Source organism: Lepidochelys olivacea (genome assembly GCF_965140295.1).
Source record: "Lepidochelys olivacea isolate rLepOli2 genome assembly, chromosome: 24".
Lineage (NCBI taxonomy): Eukaryota > Metazoa > Chordata > Testudines > Cheloniidae > Lepidochelys > Lepidochelys olivacea.
The window spans coordinates 10,317,075-10,333,213 of record NC_140434.1 but is presented as its reverse complement, the minus strand read 5'-3'; the positions used below and the strand labels follow the sequence as shown (position 1 = coordinate 10,333,213).

Sequence of the window (16,139 nt, the reverse complement as noted above, 5' to 3'; positions counted from 1 at the left end):
CGGGGGTAGATGAGGGGGGGCAGGCCGGGGAGGGGCGCTGGGCCTGGCGGGGGTACACGAGGGGAGCCGGGGGGGGGCGCTGGGCCTGGCGGGGGTACACGAGGGGGGGCAGGCCGGGGGGGGGCGCTGGGCCTGGCGGGGGTAGATGAGGGGGGGCAGGCCGGGGGGGGGCGCTGGGCCTGGCGGGGGTAGATGAGGGGGGGCAGGCCGGGGGGGGGGGCTGGGCCTGGCGGGGGTACACGAGGGGGGCCGAGGGGGGCGCTGGGCCTGGCGGGGGTACACGAGGGGGACCCGGGGGCCAGGCCAGGGGTCGGCAGGTGCTGGGCAGCGCTGCGGGGACTCCGGCCCCCGCCCTTTAAAGGTGGCGGCGGCGGCGGCGGCGGCGGCCGGGCCCGCCCCACAGGGCGGATCCGGGCCGGGCCGATCAGCGCCGCCCCGCGCCGGCAGGAGGCGGCCGGGCCAGGCGGTGGCAGCGGAAGATGGCGGCGGCGGCGGCGGCGGCGGACGCCGGGGAGGCGGGCCCGGACCGGGAGCTGGACGAGCTGCTGGACAGTAAGGGGGCGGGGAGGTCTGGCGGGGCTCCTAGGGGGCTTCCCTCCCTGGGGACCCCGTCGCAGGGCAGCCGGGTGTCTAGACCCTAGAGGGGCCTCGGGGGCCGCTGTCCCCAGTGCCTGTGCCCGTGAGACGCCCCGCCTCGCTGTGCTCGCAGCCCGCAAGGCCCAAGGGGCTCAACCCCCCGGCAGCGGCTGGAGGAGCCGGTGAGGCTGGGGTGGGTCCCCTGCTGCGCCCTTCATTGCCCTTCATAAACGTCGTCTTGGACATAAGATGGGGTGAATTGTGGCCCGGACCCCTAACTGGGGGCTACTGGGGTAGAAATTACAGTGATTGCTCAGGGCTGTGGGAACCTGGTCTGTGCCTGGGGTCGGGGTTCGAACCTGGGATGGAGGATTTAGTTGGAGATCGGTCCTGCTTTGAGTCGGGGGTGGGACTAGATGACCTTCTGAGGCCCCTTCCAGCCCTGATGGTCAACAACAGCTGGTCTTTGACCCACTTGGCTCTCTCAAACTGCCCGGTTGGCCTCTGTCAGTATCTGCGTTTGGGAAACTTCAGGGAAGATGCAGTGGGTGACCCTCTTCCCAGTTCTCTTGCAGGCAGTGCAAGGGCGGGGAGTGCTGGTCAGAGGGATGTGTCCTCTGGAAGAGAGGTGAAAGTTCCCAGCTATCTGTGCTTGTTATGGACTCCCTGGCATTTTCACAAGAGCCTGGCCATTTACTCTACTGGGGCTGAGATGCTGCTTAGCTGATTGTAGGGTGTCATCTCAGATTTCCTTGTGGCTTCATTTACATACAAGATATTTTGTCCCTCATTTGTCTTAAGTTTATTTAAGTGGCTGTTAGCTGCCAAGCTTCACCCCAGAGGCAGTGGCATTTCAATGGTTTCTATTGTTGGCATTGGTGGGGGTGGTTTATTTTATATTGCAGTAGGGCCCAGAGGCTAACCAGACTGAGCCCCATTGTCCTGGTGCTGTCTATAAAAAATGGCAGCCCCCGCCCCACAGAGCTTACAACCCAAAAGCCAAGGCATAAAGCGGGGATGAGACAAACAGGCAATTTGTGTTGGGGGAAACAAGGTAACAAATAGTAGGATCTGGGTAATTCATAGTCAGCCGGGAGCAGGGATCACACTGTAAATGTCAATTCACTAACTTTCTTTATGTTTGCAACACAATCTAAGATTGGACCCAGATGCACCCAGATTGCTGTTACAAGAATTTGTGAATCCTTAAAGGGACACTGTCACACTAAAGTATAGTATTAAAAAGTTTTCTCGGCTAGGTAGTAACATCGCCGATCGATCGCTAAACTGAATGAATGCTAAGAATTTAGGGCCCAGTTCCGCAAACACTGAATACCTGGTGGCTTCATTTATAGTCCTGCTCTCCTTGGGGTCAAGTCCGTAGCCAGTGGTGGTGAAGGTAAACGTGCTTTCAGGACTTCCTTCTCATACTTTATGCTCCTGGTTAATGTTCTGCACGCCTCTCAATTTGAATATTGATGCAAAGCAATGAGGTGGACTTCTGGTTCGTCGTGAGTTTCTGACCGATTTCCTTTGAGGTTTTCTGGTGCCAGCCTCGTGCCACACAGCTTGGTTCAAACAAATCATTTTTTTAAAAATGAACTTTAAATATTTCACTAGCTCTCAGATTTTTTTAAAAAAATCATCTTTCACAAAATCTGAATGTCGGGTTAAATTTCACCTCATTGGGTCCCTTTAACCACCCCTCACCTTGGTGCCTTGTGTCAATGCATCATCTTGAGCCCTGGGTAGAGGGGGAACTTGCCCCACAAAACTGGGTCTGCAGGGATTATGGCCATGTTGCCATGCAGCGGTGTGCGTAAATTAAAGTACCACGCGTAGGATGAGAACTGGACGTTCATCTCCCTCCACCCTCAACTGTAGCAACTCTAGGATTTGGAGTGCTCTGTGCCATGAGGGTAGTGGCTGGCAAGCCAATGGGTTTAAAGGTCAAGTATGACTCTGTATAAGCTGTCTGAGGCTTCTGAGGATGTGTCTACACAGTATTTTGGAGCGAGCCTCCCAGCCCGGGCTGACAGCTGTCTACACAACTATTTTTAGAGTGCTAGGGTGAGCCCTGCTAACCCCAGTCTGTCAACCCAGGCTAGGAGGCTGGCTCCAGAATGCTGTATAGACCCACCCTCACTGCAGCATGAGCATCTTAAATGCTTTCTCCTTGTCACAGTGTGCATGGCTTTCCCTGGGTTGGCTGCCTCGGCTTCCTAGTGGGCTTGGTGTAACCCCTCCTGTCTCCCTCTCTTCTGGGGCCTGCATGGTTATAGCCACTCAAGTGAACTCTCCCTGCTTCTGTCTTTAAGGTGCACTCGGTGATTTTGAGAAGACCAAACCGGTCCCACCGCCTGCCCCTGCTGCTGGAGTGGGGGATGCCTGCAGCTCTGAGAAGTCGCCAGGCGATGCAGCCCAAGTATGAGCTCGGAAAGTCCATCTGAGTGCAGGGTGGAGAGGGCTTGGGGAGAAGTTCCCCTTGCTTTACAGATCTGGTAGAGTCCCTTGCTCTTGTGGGCTGGGCTCTTGTCTGGGATTCTTGGCGTTCCATTCTCTCCCCACTCCCCATTCCACCAAGCCTTCCTCCCAAATATGCTGGCCAATCAGGGCTGTAGCTTTGACTGCTGGTCTCTCTCTGGGGGATGAGTAGAGTGGCTTGGTCAGAACTCTGCTATCTCAGGAACTGCCTGTCCTTGATTCCTGTCACTGTGGTTGTGATTGGCCAGAATGTTCTTGTTGCCCATCCACAGAATCAGGCCTTGGGAGCCATATGGCAGGGCTGTTCGGGGTCCAGCCCTTTGTGTCTGGAATTCACGCTTCCTGTGGATTGGTCGGGACACAGTGGAAGCTGCTTCTGTTCAGTCCAGTTCAGTAGCTGGAAGGGCACTCCTAGTGGGTGGAGGTGGTGGGGATTGGGCTAGTCTGGGACCATTCATTGCAAAGGTCACTGTTTCTGATTATTGTGACTTACCCAGATACAGCTGTAGTTGGGACCATGTTTTTGGAGGGATTTTAATGACTAGAGCGGGATCTGGGAGTCAGAGCTCCTGGCTTCAATTTCTAGGTCTGTCACTGACTTGCTGTGTGACTGTAACACTGACAAACCCCGGTCATTGGCGGGCAGAATCCAACCTGGGATCTCTGGAGCTAACTGCATGAGCCTCTGCTGAATGAGCTAAAAGCCATATGGCTGTTAGCTAAGGCTGTAGAGAACACTCATAATCTCTCTCTCGCTGAGTGTTCTCGGTGCCACTGAATGGGACAGAACACCACACCCAGGAGGTGTGAGGGTTACATGAGCACAGGCAAGTCGCGTCCCCTCTGGGCGTGAACTTCCATGCCTGTAAAAAGGTCCAAATCTCTACCTCAATTTCAAACCCAGCCTGAACACTTTGAATGCTTTGATTTATTCTGTTTTTACAAGTCTTTGTTCTTGCTGTGTCTTTGTGTTTCCCATTGCTGGGAGCAGAACAGCAATTGTGCAGGAACCTGTTACCAGGAGACTCAGCTCCGTTTCACAGACTTGGCAAACTTGGATCAGCACTGGAATTGTCCTGTGGTCCTTCCTGGGCTTTGGTCCTGCCCAGGTGCCCAGGGAACACCCATTTGCATCTCATGGTCCCTGTGGGAAGATTTTGTTCTGAGTGGGGCACAGAGCTCTGTGACGCCATGGTTTGCTTGCTTCCTTCCAGCACTCCCTCTTTGCCTCCCAGGAGAAGTTCTTCCAGGACCTGTTTGACAGCGAGCTGGCAGCGCAGGCCACAGCAGAGTTTGAGAAGGCCATGAAGGAGCTAGCTGAGGAAGAACCCCACCTGGTGGAGCAGTTCCAGAAGCTGTCAGAGGCCGCTGGCAGAGTTGGTGAGGAGCGGGTGTCGCACTGTTACCCTTTGCGTGGCGTTGAGTCTGCTGGAGGGGGAGCTATCTGGATTTAACATTAGGGGAGTTAGCTGTCCAGTGGGTTAGCACAGGGGCCTGGGAGTCAGGACACCTGGTTTCTGTCACTGGCTCGTTGGGTGGCCACAGGGTAGTTGTTTCTCCAGGTGATACCTTGCTACCTCTCCGTGGCATGGAGGGGCTTAACTGATGGTTGGTGGGCTGTGAGACAATCGGATGGCTTCAGGGGAGCATTGTAAAACTCGCTGTAGTATCAATTGTCCAGCACAGGCAGTGGCTGCTCAAGCATCTCATGTGTTGCCTCATTAAGGTCCATCCACCCTGACCAGAATGGGAAGAGGAGAGTTCTGGCTCAAGAACCCATCAGCCCTTGACTCCTCCGGCTGCCATTGAGGGGGGAAAACTTCCACTAGATTTTTTGCAGAGTGAAATATATGAAACCAAGGGACAGTCTAGGGCCTTGGGTTAGGAACATGGGAGTGGCCCAACCTGGGGCCATTAGGTGCAGTGTGTGTTTCCAACAGCGGTTGGTATCAGCTGCTTCAGAGGACGGTGCAAGAAATCCAGCCATTATGGGACAGCCTGTCCCATGCACAGCTAGCTCCTGAGCCCAATAGTCAGTGACTGGCTTGTGCAGAGGGTGAATAGCCCTTGCAAAATGTTATTTTTAAATATTTACTAGTCTAACGCTGGCTATGCTCATTATCCATGTAAAGTCTTATCGTCTCTGATTCTCCCTAAACTCTTGGCCTCAGTGATAGTCTGTGGAACTCACTGCTACCCAGTATCCATGGCTCATGTGAAAAAAGGTGTCCTTTTATCAGTTTTGGATTTGCCAGCTGTCAGTTTCACTGTGTAATCCATCCACATGATTTCTGTGAATGAGATTCCCTCTTTAAGGAACAATATTCAGGTATCTTCTTTTATGGTGCAAACTCAGATTACTTACCCATGCTACAAAGAATCTGTTTGAATCTGACCCTAAGGTATGCTTCGAAACCCAACTCCTTCTGACCACAAATAACACCAGGAGAGGAACGTATTAAAATGGAGCATTAAAAAAAAATCAAACCACTACCACTTCACTTAGTGATGCTCGCTGTCATGCCAGAGAGGGCCAGGAATAATTGTAGTAGAAAACATGCAGTCCTGGCACATAATACTGAGATGGAGTTTGTTCACTTCGAAGCCTTGCAGAGCTGCTAAAAGCTTAGGGCGTAGCTGCTCTAGCAAACCTTTACTACTTTAATTTGGCTAGGTCTACACTAGCATAGCTGCACTGGCAAAGCAATTCCAGCATAACTGTACTAGCCTAATGCTCCTAGTGTGGATGCTGCTTGTCCTGGCAAACCTGTGCTTTTGATGTTATAGCTTATTCCACCATCAGCATGCTTTTACCAGCCCGACTGTATCTACCTAGATGCTTTTGCCAGCACTGTTATGTGGGCCACAGTGATGTTAGCAGAAGTTTGTAGCTTTACCTCATACCCATACAGCTAGAGCAGCAAAAAACAAAACAAAAAACCCTGTAGGGTCGATGCAGTTATACTGGTTTAAATGCTTATCTAAGTATGCTTATTCCAGTTCAGGAAGCAAAATCAGCTGTCCTTGTATAAGATACCTTTGTGTAAGTATAACTGAGTCCATGCTATGGGTTTTGTTGATATAACTTGATGGGTACAAAATCACCCCCAACCAACATTGTTATATTGGTGTAACTTTTCTAGTGTAGACCAGCCCTTACAAGCATCTAAAGAGAGCAAAAAAAAAAAAAACCATGCAAAGCATATCTGTCGTCTTTAAACAATGCTTCCTTTCATGTCTGGGCCGTGGGTTCAGGTGCAGAGGAGCACAGGCTGATGGGGAGTTTGGGTTTCCTCTGTCTGTAAAGCTTATCCCTGATCCATGCCCTCTTCACGTTCCTAATCAAAGGGCAGAAGAGAGTTTACACAGAGCTGAGCATGTTGTTGTCCACAGCCCCAAGCAGCCTCTTCCTAGTGACTGTCAGGGTCTTGAGACTCAACTCGCTCCACATGTGCAGGGAGACCAGAGTCCGCCTTGCAGATCTAAGGGTATAGAGATTTGCCCTCATTTCCAAGGAGCAGCAAACATCTGATCAGCAAGGCACCATGGTCTGTTGGTCACTGCACCACCCTGAGAGTCTGGAGGGCTGAGTTCTCCCATTTCTGCCTTGCTCTGTGACCTGGGTAAGTCACGTCCTCTCTCTGTGCCTGCAGAATTGGGTGTGATAATCCCGAGGCACCTTTAAAGAAGCTCTCTGAGGTCTGTGGGTTAAAAGAGCAGCAGAGAAAGTGAAGTATTGTTATTACGAAGGTCGCCTGGGTCCGCAGTCCCATCTCTGCTATTGGAAATTCTCTCTGTTGCGTACATAGAAGTGCTAATAACTTGGAGCCGTATTTAACCTGGTAATAACATGAGTATTTGTCTGATCTAGCATTTCTCCCCCGATCTCCACAGGAAGTGACACGACATCCCAACAAGAATTCACCTCCTGTCTGAAAGAGACGCTCAGCGGCTTGGCTAAGAATGCCAACGACTTACAGGTAAAGCATCTGCTGAGGTTCCCGGAGCTTGGTCATGTTCCGACCCAGTTCAGATGAGGTGACTTCCAGTCCAGACCCTGACTCCTCTGGGGCTGAGATCCTGAAGGGAAATACCTTGAAAGATGCCATAGGAGGAAGCAGCAGGTTGCAGAGGTGTTTGGGGCACAACAATCTGGCTTCTGCATCACAAGAGAGCATTCACTTGTCTTGATGGTGGCACAGTAGGGGGTGCTCCTCCCTCTACCAGGGACGTTCTCTGTGCACTAGTCCTTGTGCTGGTTGCCTGCACTTTTTCCGACCCCTGTGATGTGCTGGATGTAAATCTCCTTATTTGTGGGGTTTGGTTTCCCTCTCCAGAACTCCAGCATGTCGGAGGAAGAGCTGGCGAAAGCCATGGAAGGCCTGGGCCTGGAAGAAGGCGACGGCGAGGGGAATATCTTACCCATCATGCAAAGCATCATGCAGAATCTCCTGTCCAAGGATGTGCTCTACCCCTCCCTCAAAGAGATCACGGAAAAAGTAAGGGGCTGGGAGCTGGCAGAATGGCACGACCCCACCCCCGCCTCGAGGGTCACCATATCTCCATGTCCTTTGCTCCTAGTACCCTGAGTGGCTGCACAGCCACCGCGACACCCTGCCTGAAGAGCAGTTTGAAAAGTACCAGGAGCAGCACAGCATCATGGGTAAAATCTGCCAGCAGTTCGAGGCTGAGCAGGCTACAGACAGTGACGCCGAGCAGAAAGCTCGCTTTGAAATGGTGTTGGATCTCATGCAGCAGGTGAGCATGTCCTCTTTTAGAGCCCACCTTTGGGGGCCTGCACCCTCTTTCTAGCCGTGAGCTCTGCTGAGGGGGTCTCAGTCCTGGCGTGTCAATTGGGATGGGGCTTTTGAGAGCATTTGTCCACTAGGAACCAGACTGAGAGCCCAGACTCGCGTCGCTCAGGCCACAGAAGCACTGTTGGTGACATCCCAGCTCACTCCTGACCTCTGCTGGGCCAGGATCCAGCCACTGAGGGGCGAGGCTTTGCCTTTCCTGAGCCATCCCCTCACACTGGGCTGTACAGCTGGACACATGCTGCTTGGAGCTACTCTCCCTTAATGCTCTTGTCTCTCTTCCAGCTCCAGGACCTGGGGCACCCTCCCAAGGAGCTGGCTGGAGAGTCGGTGAGTGTGGAACGTACATTCCTCCCGTAGACACGGCCTGATTCCCAGCCCTGGTCTCAGCACCCTTAGCCCCCATTGCAGTCAAATGGGAATTTAGAGCCCTCTGCTCCTGAAGGGATTGGGCCTCTAGTCTTCAGGCTCATCTAGGAGTCTGCTGGGAGATGGTAGAGCTGTCAGGTAGCCCTGGACCCTTCTCTAGCTGCTCCGCTATTCTATCCTTTGGTTGGTATCTAGCAACAGAAGGCAGCACCTCCTTGCTACTGACTAGATCAGTGCTGAGTGCCTTTTGGGCTGGCAGGGACGTGAAAGGATTGACTTTCCCGATGGGATCAAGCAGTGTCTTGATGGGATACAGGAAACCTTGGGGCCACTGCATATTCCTGGCAAGGAGAGCTCTCTAGCGGCTAGAATCCGAACTCAGTTCTGTGTGCTGGTTTGACTCCTGGCTCTGACACCCGTGTGCTGTGACCAGGGGCAGTCCTTTCTGTGGCTCCATTCTCCAGTGTAAAATGGGGGTAATACTGGTTCTGGGGAGAATGGGACATGTGCAGCTTCGTTAATGTCTGGAGGGCTTTGATGAGGTGCTGCCGGGGACTAATTCACACTTCTGTAGTCATCTGCTGTACTGACAGGTAGAGGCCTAATTAGTCAGGTGTAACCCTTTGTCACCTAGTGGTGCTTATTCCCCTGCTGGCTGGTTCCAGCCAAAGGAAAGAATCAGGTGGGTCTGCCCAGGAGAACAGTGTTGCTGGATTTTAAAAGGAAAAATCTTCCTGAGCAAATCTACCAGCTGCTGTTTCTGTGCACCCTACTCAGACTTGTGCCTCTGGTAGGAGGGTGAGTGGCTGGGGATAGCTCAGTGGTTAGAGCACGAGCCTGGGATGTGGGAATTCCCCCATCCACCACAGACCCCCTTCTGGAACTTGGGCCAGACATTCAGCCTCTCTGTACCTCTGTGAAAGCAGGGGTAATAAGGTAGTGAGGTGCTTTGAGATCCACTCATGAAGAGCCCGATACATGAGCAAAGCGTTTATTATTTCTTGTTGGGATGCCATGCTGGGCCAGCACTGACCTGGGCCCTGCTTCACTGAGCTGGGAAACGGTTCCAGGGACCTCGATTGCACGTAGTGTTCAATTTCTGCTTCTCCGTGCAGCCAGCAGTATTGTTCCTGACCAGACTGCTCTGCTGCCTTACCGCCATTGTGCTCGTGCATGGGCATGCCTCTCCCAGAGGGCCAGGCTCTGCAGCTAGGAGCAGGCCTCTGGGGCAAGTCCATCTCCAAGGCTCTGCACTGGGGGCTGGGGTTAGAGGTGGCTGATCCAGAGCCAGTGCAGCGTTTGTGGCTTTCTCCCCCCACTGGGGGGCATCTGTTGTAGCCAAGCCTGGCCCAGGTAGATCTGAGCTATAGACCCTGTCCCTGGTCTCACAGCTGGTGCCTGGGACATGCCTGGGGTGTATGGATGTGCGGGGCTATACGCATGGGACAAGCTCTCCCTTGCCAGAGCTGGCTCCTTACAAGGCTCCTAGGTGTCTCTGCACTGGGCATGTTGGGCCATTTGCCTACTGTTGGTCTAGCACCTGCAGTGTCCCTCAGTGCCAGGAGCACTAGTTCAGAGGGATCGCTCTGCCCTTTCATGGCGTTGTCAGAGCGAGCTGGTAGAAGTGTTGGCAGCTGGTCTGCACTCGTGCTCTCACCATTCGCACCAGCGCTGGCGGTGGGAGAGCTCTGGAACATCCTTGGAGCAGAGGAGCAAGTTTCCAGCCCCACTGCAGCATTGTTAGAGCTCATGCCCCTGGGAGGCTGCTACAGGGCTTGTCTGCACACAAGCTGTAGTGCTTAACTGTCCAGGTCTAGTTAGTAGTGTGGATGCAGTTAGATCGGTATAAAGGTGCTTATCCCAGTGTAGCCTATGCCCAGAAGGGAAGGGGAATAAACTATTCCAGGGGAAGGCACCTCTAGACCAGACTTCCCCACTAGGGGCTGTCCTGGTATCACTATATTTGTAAAAATCTCACATGTTTAACTGGCATCGTTATGCTGGTGTGAAAGGTGTGTGTCGACCAGGCCATGGCCATTCTGGAGTAGTTTGGGACTGCTGGCTCTCCCCTGCTCTCTAGCTGTGCAGTGAATTGCTCTTGAAGGCTCTCTGCGCTCCAGTTTGCTGGGCTTCCCCAGGTGCTGAGACAACCGCTTTCCCTGCAGCCTTCCCACCGGGGGAGTTTCTGCCTGGGGCCCTTTCTCACAGAAGAGGGCCTAACTAGGGGGGTGGGGATGGGGAGAAAGCCAGCAGTGCGCTAAACCCCATGTCCTCCTAGATTCTGATCACATGCTCACCTCTCATCTTCCTCGGAGTCTTTTCCTGTTGCCGGTGATACCTGGAGGGGGTAGGAAAAGGTGCCCCCTGTGGAATGCTTTGTGTGGGGCTTAGCGCTGGTCGCTGGCAGGCCCTAGCACTAACAGAGCCCAACAATCTGTTTGCGAGCACGACAGGTGCAGTGACATTTCGAAATGTCTGCGACTTCCAAAACAGCCGTGAATCAGCCCCTGGCTCTTCCCCTTAACTGGGCATTACAGAGCAGCTGACGCTGGGTGGAAAAACAATCTCTAGGAGCTGTTCGCTGGCACAATACGTTGCCTGAGAATAGGCTGTTCTTAACCCTTCGCTGACCATGGAGCTGCAGCCTCATTGAGGGTGGAGGGGAATTATGTTCCCCAAGCCATGTAATCTTTAACCCCTTAACTGCTTGTCCTCTGCCCGCCTGTGCTGCGATTGGTCTAATGCTATAGCTCTTGTCTAGGCAGCATAAAACTCTGAGGTCTAGCACCTTGTCCCTCTCCTAGGAGAGCTGGAATTCCTTTGGGGAAGGAGGTATGACAGGAATAGGACCCAGGAGGCCTATTCCAGGTTCTTGCTGATTGGGAGACACACTTAACCTGTCCATGGCTCGGTTTAGCCCTCCAAAACAGGGACAGTGCTATGCATCGCACCACTGCCCTCTGCTGGCTTGAATGAGAACTGCTCAGTGTGTCATAGGTGCTACACTGCTGGAAGATGGAGAGTCTCATTTAGCACAGGTGAAGGGGGTGGTACTTTTGCCTTGAAAGACATGCTTAGAAGGACTTTGGTTCTGAGAGAACATGGATCTTCCCCTACATCCCTTGTCAGTTTCTTGACCATAGTCTACCTGGAGCAATAGATTTTACTTTGTCCATTGCCTGTTTTGCTCCCAAATCCACATGGTGTGATGGGGGTTCTTGGGAGAGGATTTGGGGGCAAGGCTGGCCCAGGCTGTTTGGAAGGTACCCTCATGCCAGGGCTTGCTGCGGAGCCCATGCACAGTGGGCTGGGTGCCAAGTGTCAGGATCTCTGGCAGCCAGAGCGAGGAAGCTGTGAGCTTGTGGCTTTACTGCAGTAGGAATTCAAGGCCGCCTTAGGAGTGCATTCCTGGGGATCAGAACAGAGTACATTTCAAAGCCTGCCTATTTGTAAGCGTAGCACTTAGCAGCTGGGCTGAGACGTGACATCACCCCTCCTGTCTGAAAAGCAAAACCTTAGGGTCCATTTGGATCAGGATCTGAGCTTTGCTCGTTGGGCCCCTCTCTGCTTAGCTGTTAATTCCCTAGAGTTCTCCAGGAGCAAACGGAGCATGTGGAGAACTGGCTAGGGAAACACCTGCTTGGCTAGTACCTTTCTCTGTTTGCATAAAATCCATGAGATCTTGGCATGTTATGCTGTGATTGGATGGGACTTTGCTCCCTCCCCTTGGATCATATGGCTGTGGGGCGGGAGAAGGGGTGCAGGAGAGGATCCCTGAAGATCTCCCTATCGGTGCACCAGAAATTGCCCAGCACACCTGGATTGCAGAGGCTTGGGGTTGTGTCAGGACAGCTTTAACCCAGCCACCTGGGTGTGGGAAGGTCCTGAAGGAAGCCAGCAGAATTCCTGGAAGGTCAATGTCACCATGTAAGTGCCCAGTCCAGCTGCTTCTCGCACCGCACTGCCCAGACTGTGATGTAGGGCCACTCCTAGGGGCCAGGGATACAGCCACTGTTCCGACTCCCCCTCCCACACACCCTGAGGAGATGGGTGTGTCCTGCGGCCTGGTGCTCAGAGGGCGGACAGCTGGCTGGTGTTTCCACACTCCTCCCCAAACCGACTTGGCCCAGAAGCTGAAGCAGGAGGAGCTGCTGAACTCTGTCTGATAGCACAGCGACAATTAACGGCATGTAATGCTTTATTGATATTCACACTGGTAGCAGCCTAGAGCACTTTGCAGGCACAGCCTTGCGACGTCGCTGTGTGGTAAGGTGGCGACGTCCCGATCTGCAGGCAGAGCTGCTATGTCATTGGCACCCCAGATGGCTTTTGGGAAGTGCAACTTCTCTCGTGATGGCACGTTAGCAGCTCTGCTGGGGGCAGAGGCGTGTGTGTGTGTCTGTGTGTGTGTCACTGCTGGGTTTCTGCCAACTAAAGGAGAGGGCCATGGAAGCTCCTTGCAGGGGCGGCTCCCAGCGTTGGATGTCAGCAGTGGACCCTGGCTAGCAGGCTGCAGAGCAACAAGTCTGGGAGGGGAGCCAGGCCAGGCGCTGAGCAAAAGGTCATCCCGCCTGGGGGCAGGAGGGAGGGACGGCTGTCAGCTTGCTCACCTCTGCTGGAGGAATAAGTGAAGCATAAAGGGAGGCTGCAGGAACAGAAGGGGTGGGGGGGAAGCTGTTCTGCGAAGAAGGGTCGCTTACACTCCCTTCTGATGTACTCTAACCCTTTATTAAGGCAATAAAAACACATAGGTCCACTCTGCGCAGTGGCCAGAGATCCTCTGCAGTCACTAAAGCTGTACTCCGGACAGTTCTTTCTAAGAGGCAGTGTGGCCTAGCAGATAGGGAGTCAGGGGAGCTGGGTTCTGTTCCTGGCTCTGCCACCTGCTGTATAACCTTGGACAGGTTGCTTCCTGGCTCTGTGCCTCAGTTTCCCCTCCCACCCTGTGACTATTTAGATTGTAAAACAATTGTGAAGGATGGTGTCAGTGTTTGCACAGCACCCAGCCCACTTGAATATGAGTAATGAGTAACTTCCTGTAGGCAGGCAGGTCCATAAAGGCCTGGTACCAGTGTGGGGTGGAATGCTACCATGGTGCTGGGACGGAAGGGAGGCAACGGTGGGTGGTTTGAGGCAGCTGGACAGTGTGTGCCATGGGCAGCTAGGCGACCAGCGTGACACAAGGAGGCCGCTGAACCTGCATGCTCCTGGTTGGAGAAGGGGGGCATCAGGATTTCCATTACAGCGGGAATGTAACTGATGTCCGTACTGGGCCATCTCCCTGCTGGAGTGCAACCTGGGCACAGTGCTGACCCCCACCCCCAGCTGGTCCATCTGCCCAGCTCTCTGATGTCATGTCTGTCTAGCTCATGGTTGGCTGGAGGCCAATACAGGCTACGAATGGGGGTTAGATTCTTGCAGTTGGTACCTAGGTGGGATGAGGACTTCAGCTGATGCGGGTGCAGGTGTGCAGGCTTGTACTGCCACTGCCCAGGTCGCACCTGCTGTATGGATAGAGCCTCTTCCATCCAAGTGCCCATCAGGTTAGGCCTGGTAGCTCCCAGGTGCGTCAGTATTACTCCTGCCCCTACCCCCCACCTACTGGGGCGAAAGGAAGTGGAGCCACAGACGCGACGTGAGTGTGAGTAGTCTTGCACTGAGCCAGCAGCAGAGCCAGACTCCGGGCTCCTGGGTTCTAACATCTTGCCCACATGCCGTCTGTCCAGCACCTCTTGTAGCACTAGGCTCACAGCCAGAGGCTCCGGCCTAGTCGCACCGAAGCCGGACAGCGGGTGGCCATGCCATGCCTTCCCACGTGCTAACCCTTCCCCTCCTTTTTCCCCAGCCACCTGGGCTCAACTTTGACCTCGATGGACTCAACCTGTCAGACACAGCCAGCGCCGGAGGGGACCAGTGTCGAATCATGTGATTGCCACCCACGCCAGCCGACCAATAGGAAGGGGTGATGGGTGTAGGTTGGGGGGACAGCCCCCTGGAAATGCTGCAGTGCCTAGAGCATGCCGGGTTCTTTAACATGTAATTAAAAATCCAGATAGGATGGCCTCAGTCTGTGACTTTCAGAAAGTCTTACGAGATGCCAGTTGATGAGAGAGTGCGCCCTGCAGAGACGCCTGGAGTGCTCTGACCACGTGCTTCCTCCCTGGTGCCTCTGGGCTAGGAGTCCCCCAAACTGGTGCTCTCGTTCTTTATAATTAGCCTTTGGGGTGCTGGAGTCCTGGTGGAGCGGCCCCAGCTGTTCAGGGGCCCCTCACGGTGGGGGTAGGGGGAGCAATTGCCTTTTGACTGTGTAGTTTGAAATCTAATCCTCGTTCAAAGGGATAACCAGTCCCCTCGGCCCAAGAGATTCTTATCCGAGTCTCTTCCTGCTGCATCCAGTCCCCTACGACAGGCAGGGCTGGGGGGTCTCACTGCTGGTTCTAGGGAGTACTGCAGAAGCTGAGCTAACTCCTGGGCTGGTCTCAGCCTCCCCTGCGCCCAGGCTCTGTTAGTGACTGAGCCAGCCCAGGTGGGCGGCGCTGGCTTGAGGGCAGAGAGGGGAGGTGGAGCTGGAGAGGTCTCGCTGCAGAGTTCCTGCAGGGTAGATGAGCAGCTTAGTGTAAGTGTGTTAGGGTTGGGGGGCCCTAAAAGGGCCTTTGTCACTCTTGTGCCATTAACAGCACTTACACGCGCTCACTGGTGCTGCTGAAAGGGGGAGCCAGGCCTGTACTGAACTCTCTGTTCCTTTTCTCACGCTCACTCCCCTCGGCTCTGGTTTCAGCGGGCAAGGGCTTTCTCCTAAAGGCCGGTGCCCTGCCAGTGGCCGTCTCTGCTGGAGCAGCCGCTGTCTAACTCCATCCAGCGGCGGAGCATACGTTGCACGTCCCCTTCCTCAGACCCCAACTCTAGATCCCAGCGTGCCAACACAGTCACTGCCCTGGTCCCCAGTGACAGCTTGCTGCATCCAGTTATCTCTCTACTGCAAGGCAGATTCCTCTGACCACTGATCCCCTCTGAATAATGAGACCAGGCCTCCCAGGGACTGAAATCTGTCAAGAATTTACGCTGCCCAGCTGGATTTGCTATCAGCTACCATCCAGCCTGCAGGCCCCACGCAGTATGTGCCTGTGAGCTCCCCTACTGAACTTCTCCAAACACCTGCTTAAAGGCATCTGCACTGAGCCCCCTGCGAGGGAAGCTAACACAGAATAAATTGCCACCTGCACACAGCTGTCTCTCCTCTCCCTCATCCAACTCTCTAATAAACACCCGGTGTTAATTAACTCAGATCTGTACCTTTCTCGCTGCCAGGGTGACAGGTGGGGACTGCATTCTAGGGGAGCAGCTCAACTTGGCCCTGGCTAAGCTTAAGAATGCAGACTCCTTCAGAGCGGCTTGTGAAAACCCTGCTGGCTGCTTCCAAATCCTGAAAGGGTGCTGCCCAGCAGGGCCCTCCGGGTACCTGGGCTTACGAGGGGGAGCTGGAGCAGAAGTGATTGCCAAGGCAACGCTGGCAGCTATCAACTCCGTGGTGTGATTTTCCCCCCCTGCCCCCCCCCCCCATTGGCAGAATCTGATTGTACACAATGGGCTGTCTAAATTCCCTGAATAAAGGTGGTGACGCTTTCCCTGGCTCTGTCCTCCATGTCTGTCTCGATGGGGTGGGGGATCTGCTGAATGCGGAAATGAAGGGGCAAGGAATAGAGCACAGACACCTGTGGGGAGGAGTTGCAAGCGCATACGCCCTTCTCCCCACTCCTTGAATCCCGCTCTCCCTAGCCAACTGCACAGAGCAATACAACCAGGCTCACCCATGGTAATTCCTGCCCAGGACAGGGACACCTTGGGCTCCTGCTCAAAGGCTCCACTTTTCCCCATGGGGCCCTCTAAGGACATGTT

At 54.1% G+C, this 16,139-nt stretch overlaps 1 protein-coding gene across 2 annotated transcripts; it reads left to right on the top strand.

The window, feature by feature from the left end:
- The first annotated feature begins 416 nt into the window (after window positions 1–416).
- PEX19 (peroxisomal biogenesis factor 19) lies at window positions 417–15,866 on the top strand. Of its 2 annotated transcripts, none has more exons than XM_084613096.1 (8): window positions 417–552; window positions 2,895–3,001; window positions 4,296–4,440; window positions 6,955–7,040; window positions 7,398–7,559; window positions 7,642–7,818; window positions 8,160–8,204; window positions 14,089–15,866. In XM_084613096.1, exons 1-8 carry the CDS (start codon window positions 480–482, stop codon window positions 14,170–14,172), a joined length of 879 nt encoding a protein of 292 aa, XP_084469222.1. In that variant the 5' UTR covers window positions 417–479; the 3' UTR covers window positions 14,173–15,866. The 2 variants fall into 2 exon arrangements, with proteins under 2 accessions (XP_084469222.1, XP_084469221.1); XM_084613095.1 differs by having other exon boundaries at window positions 4,275–4,440.
- Window positions 15,867–16,139: the final 273 nt, after the last annotated feature.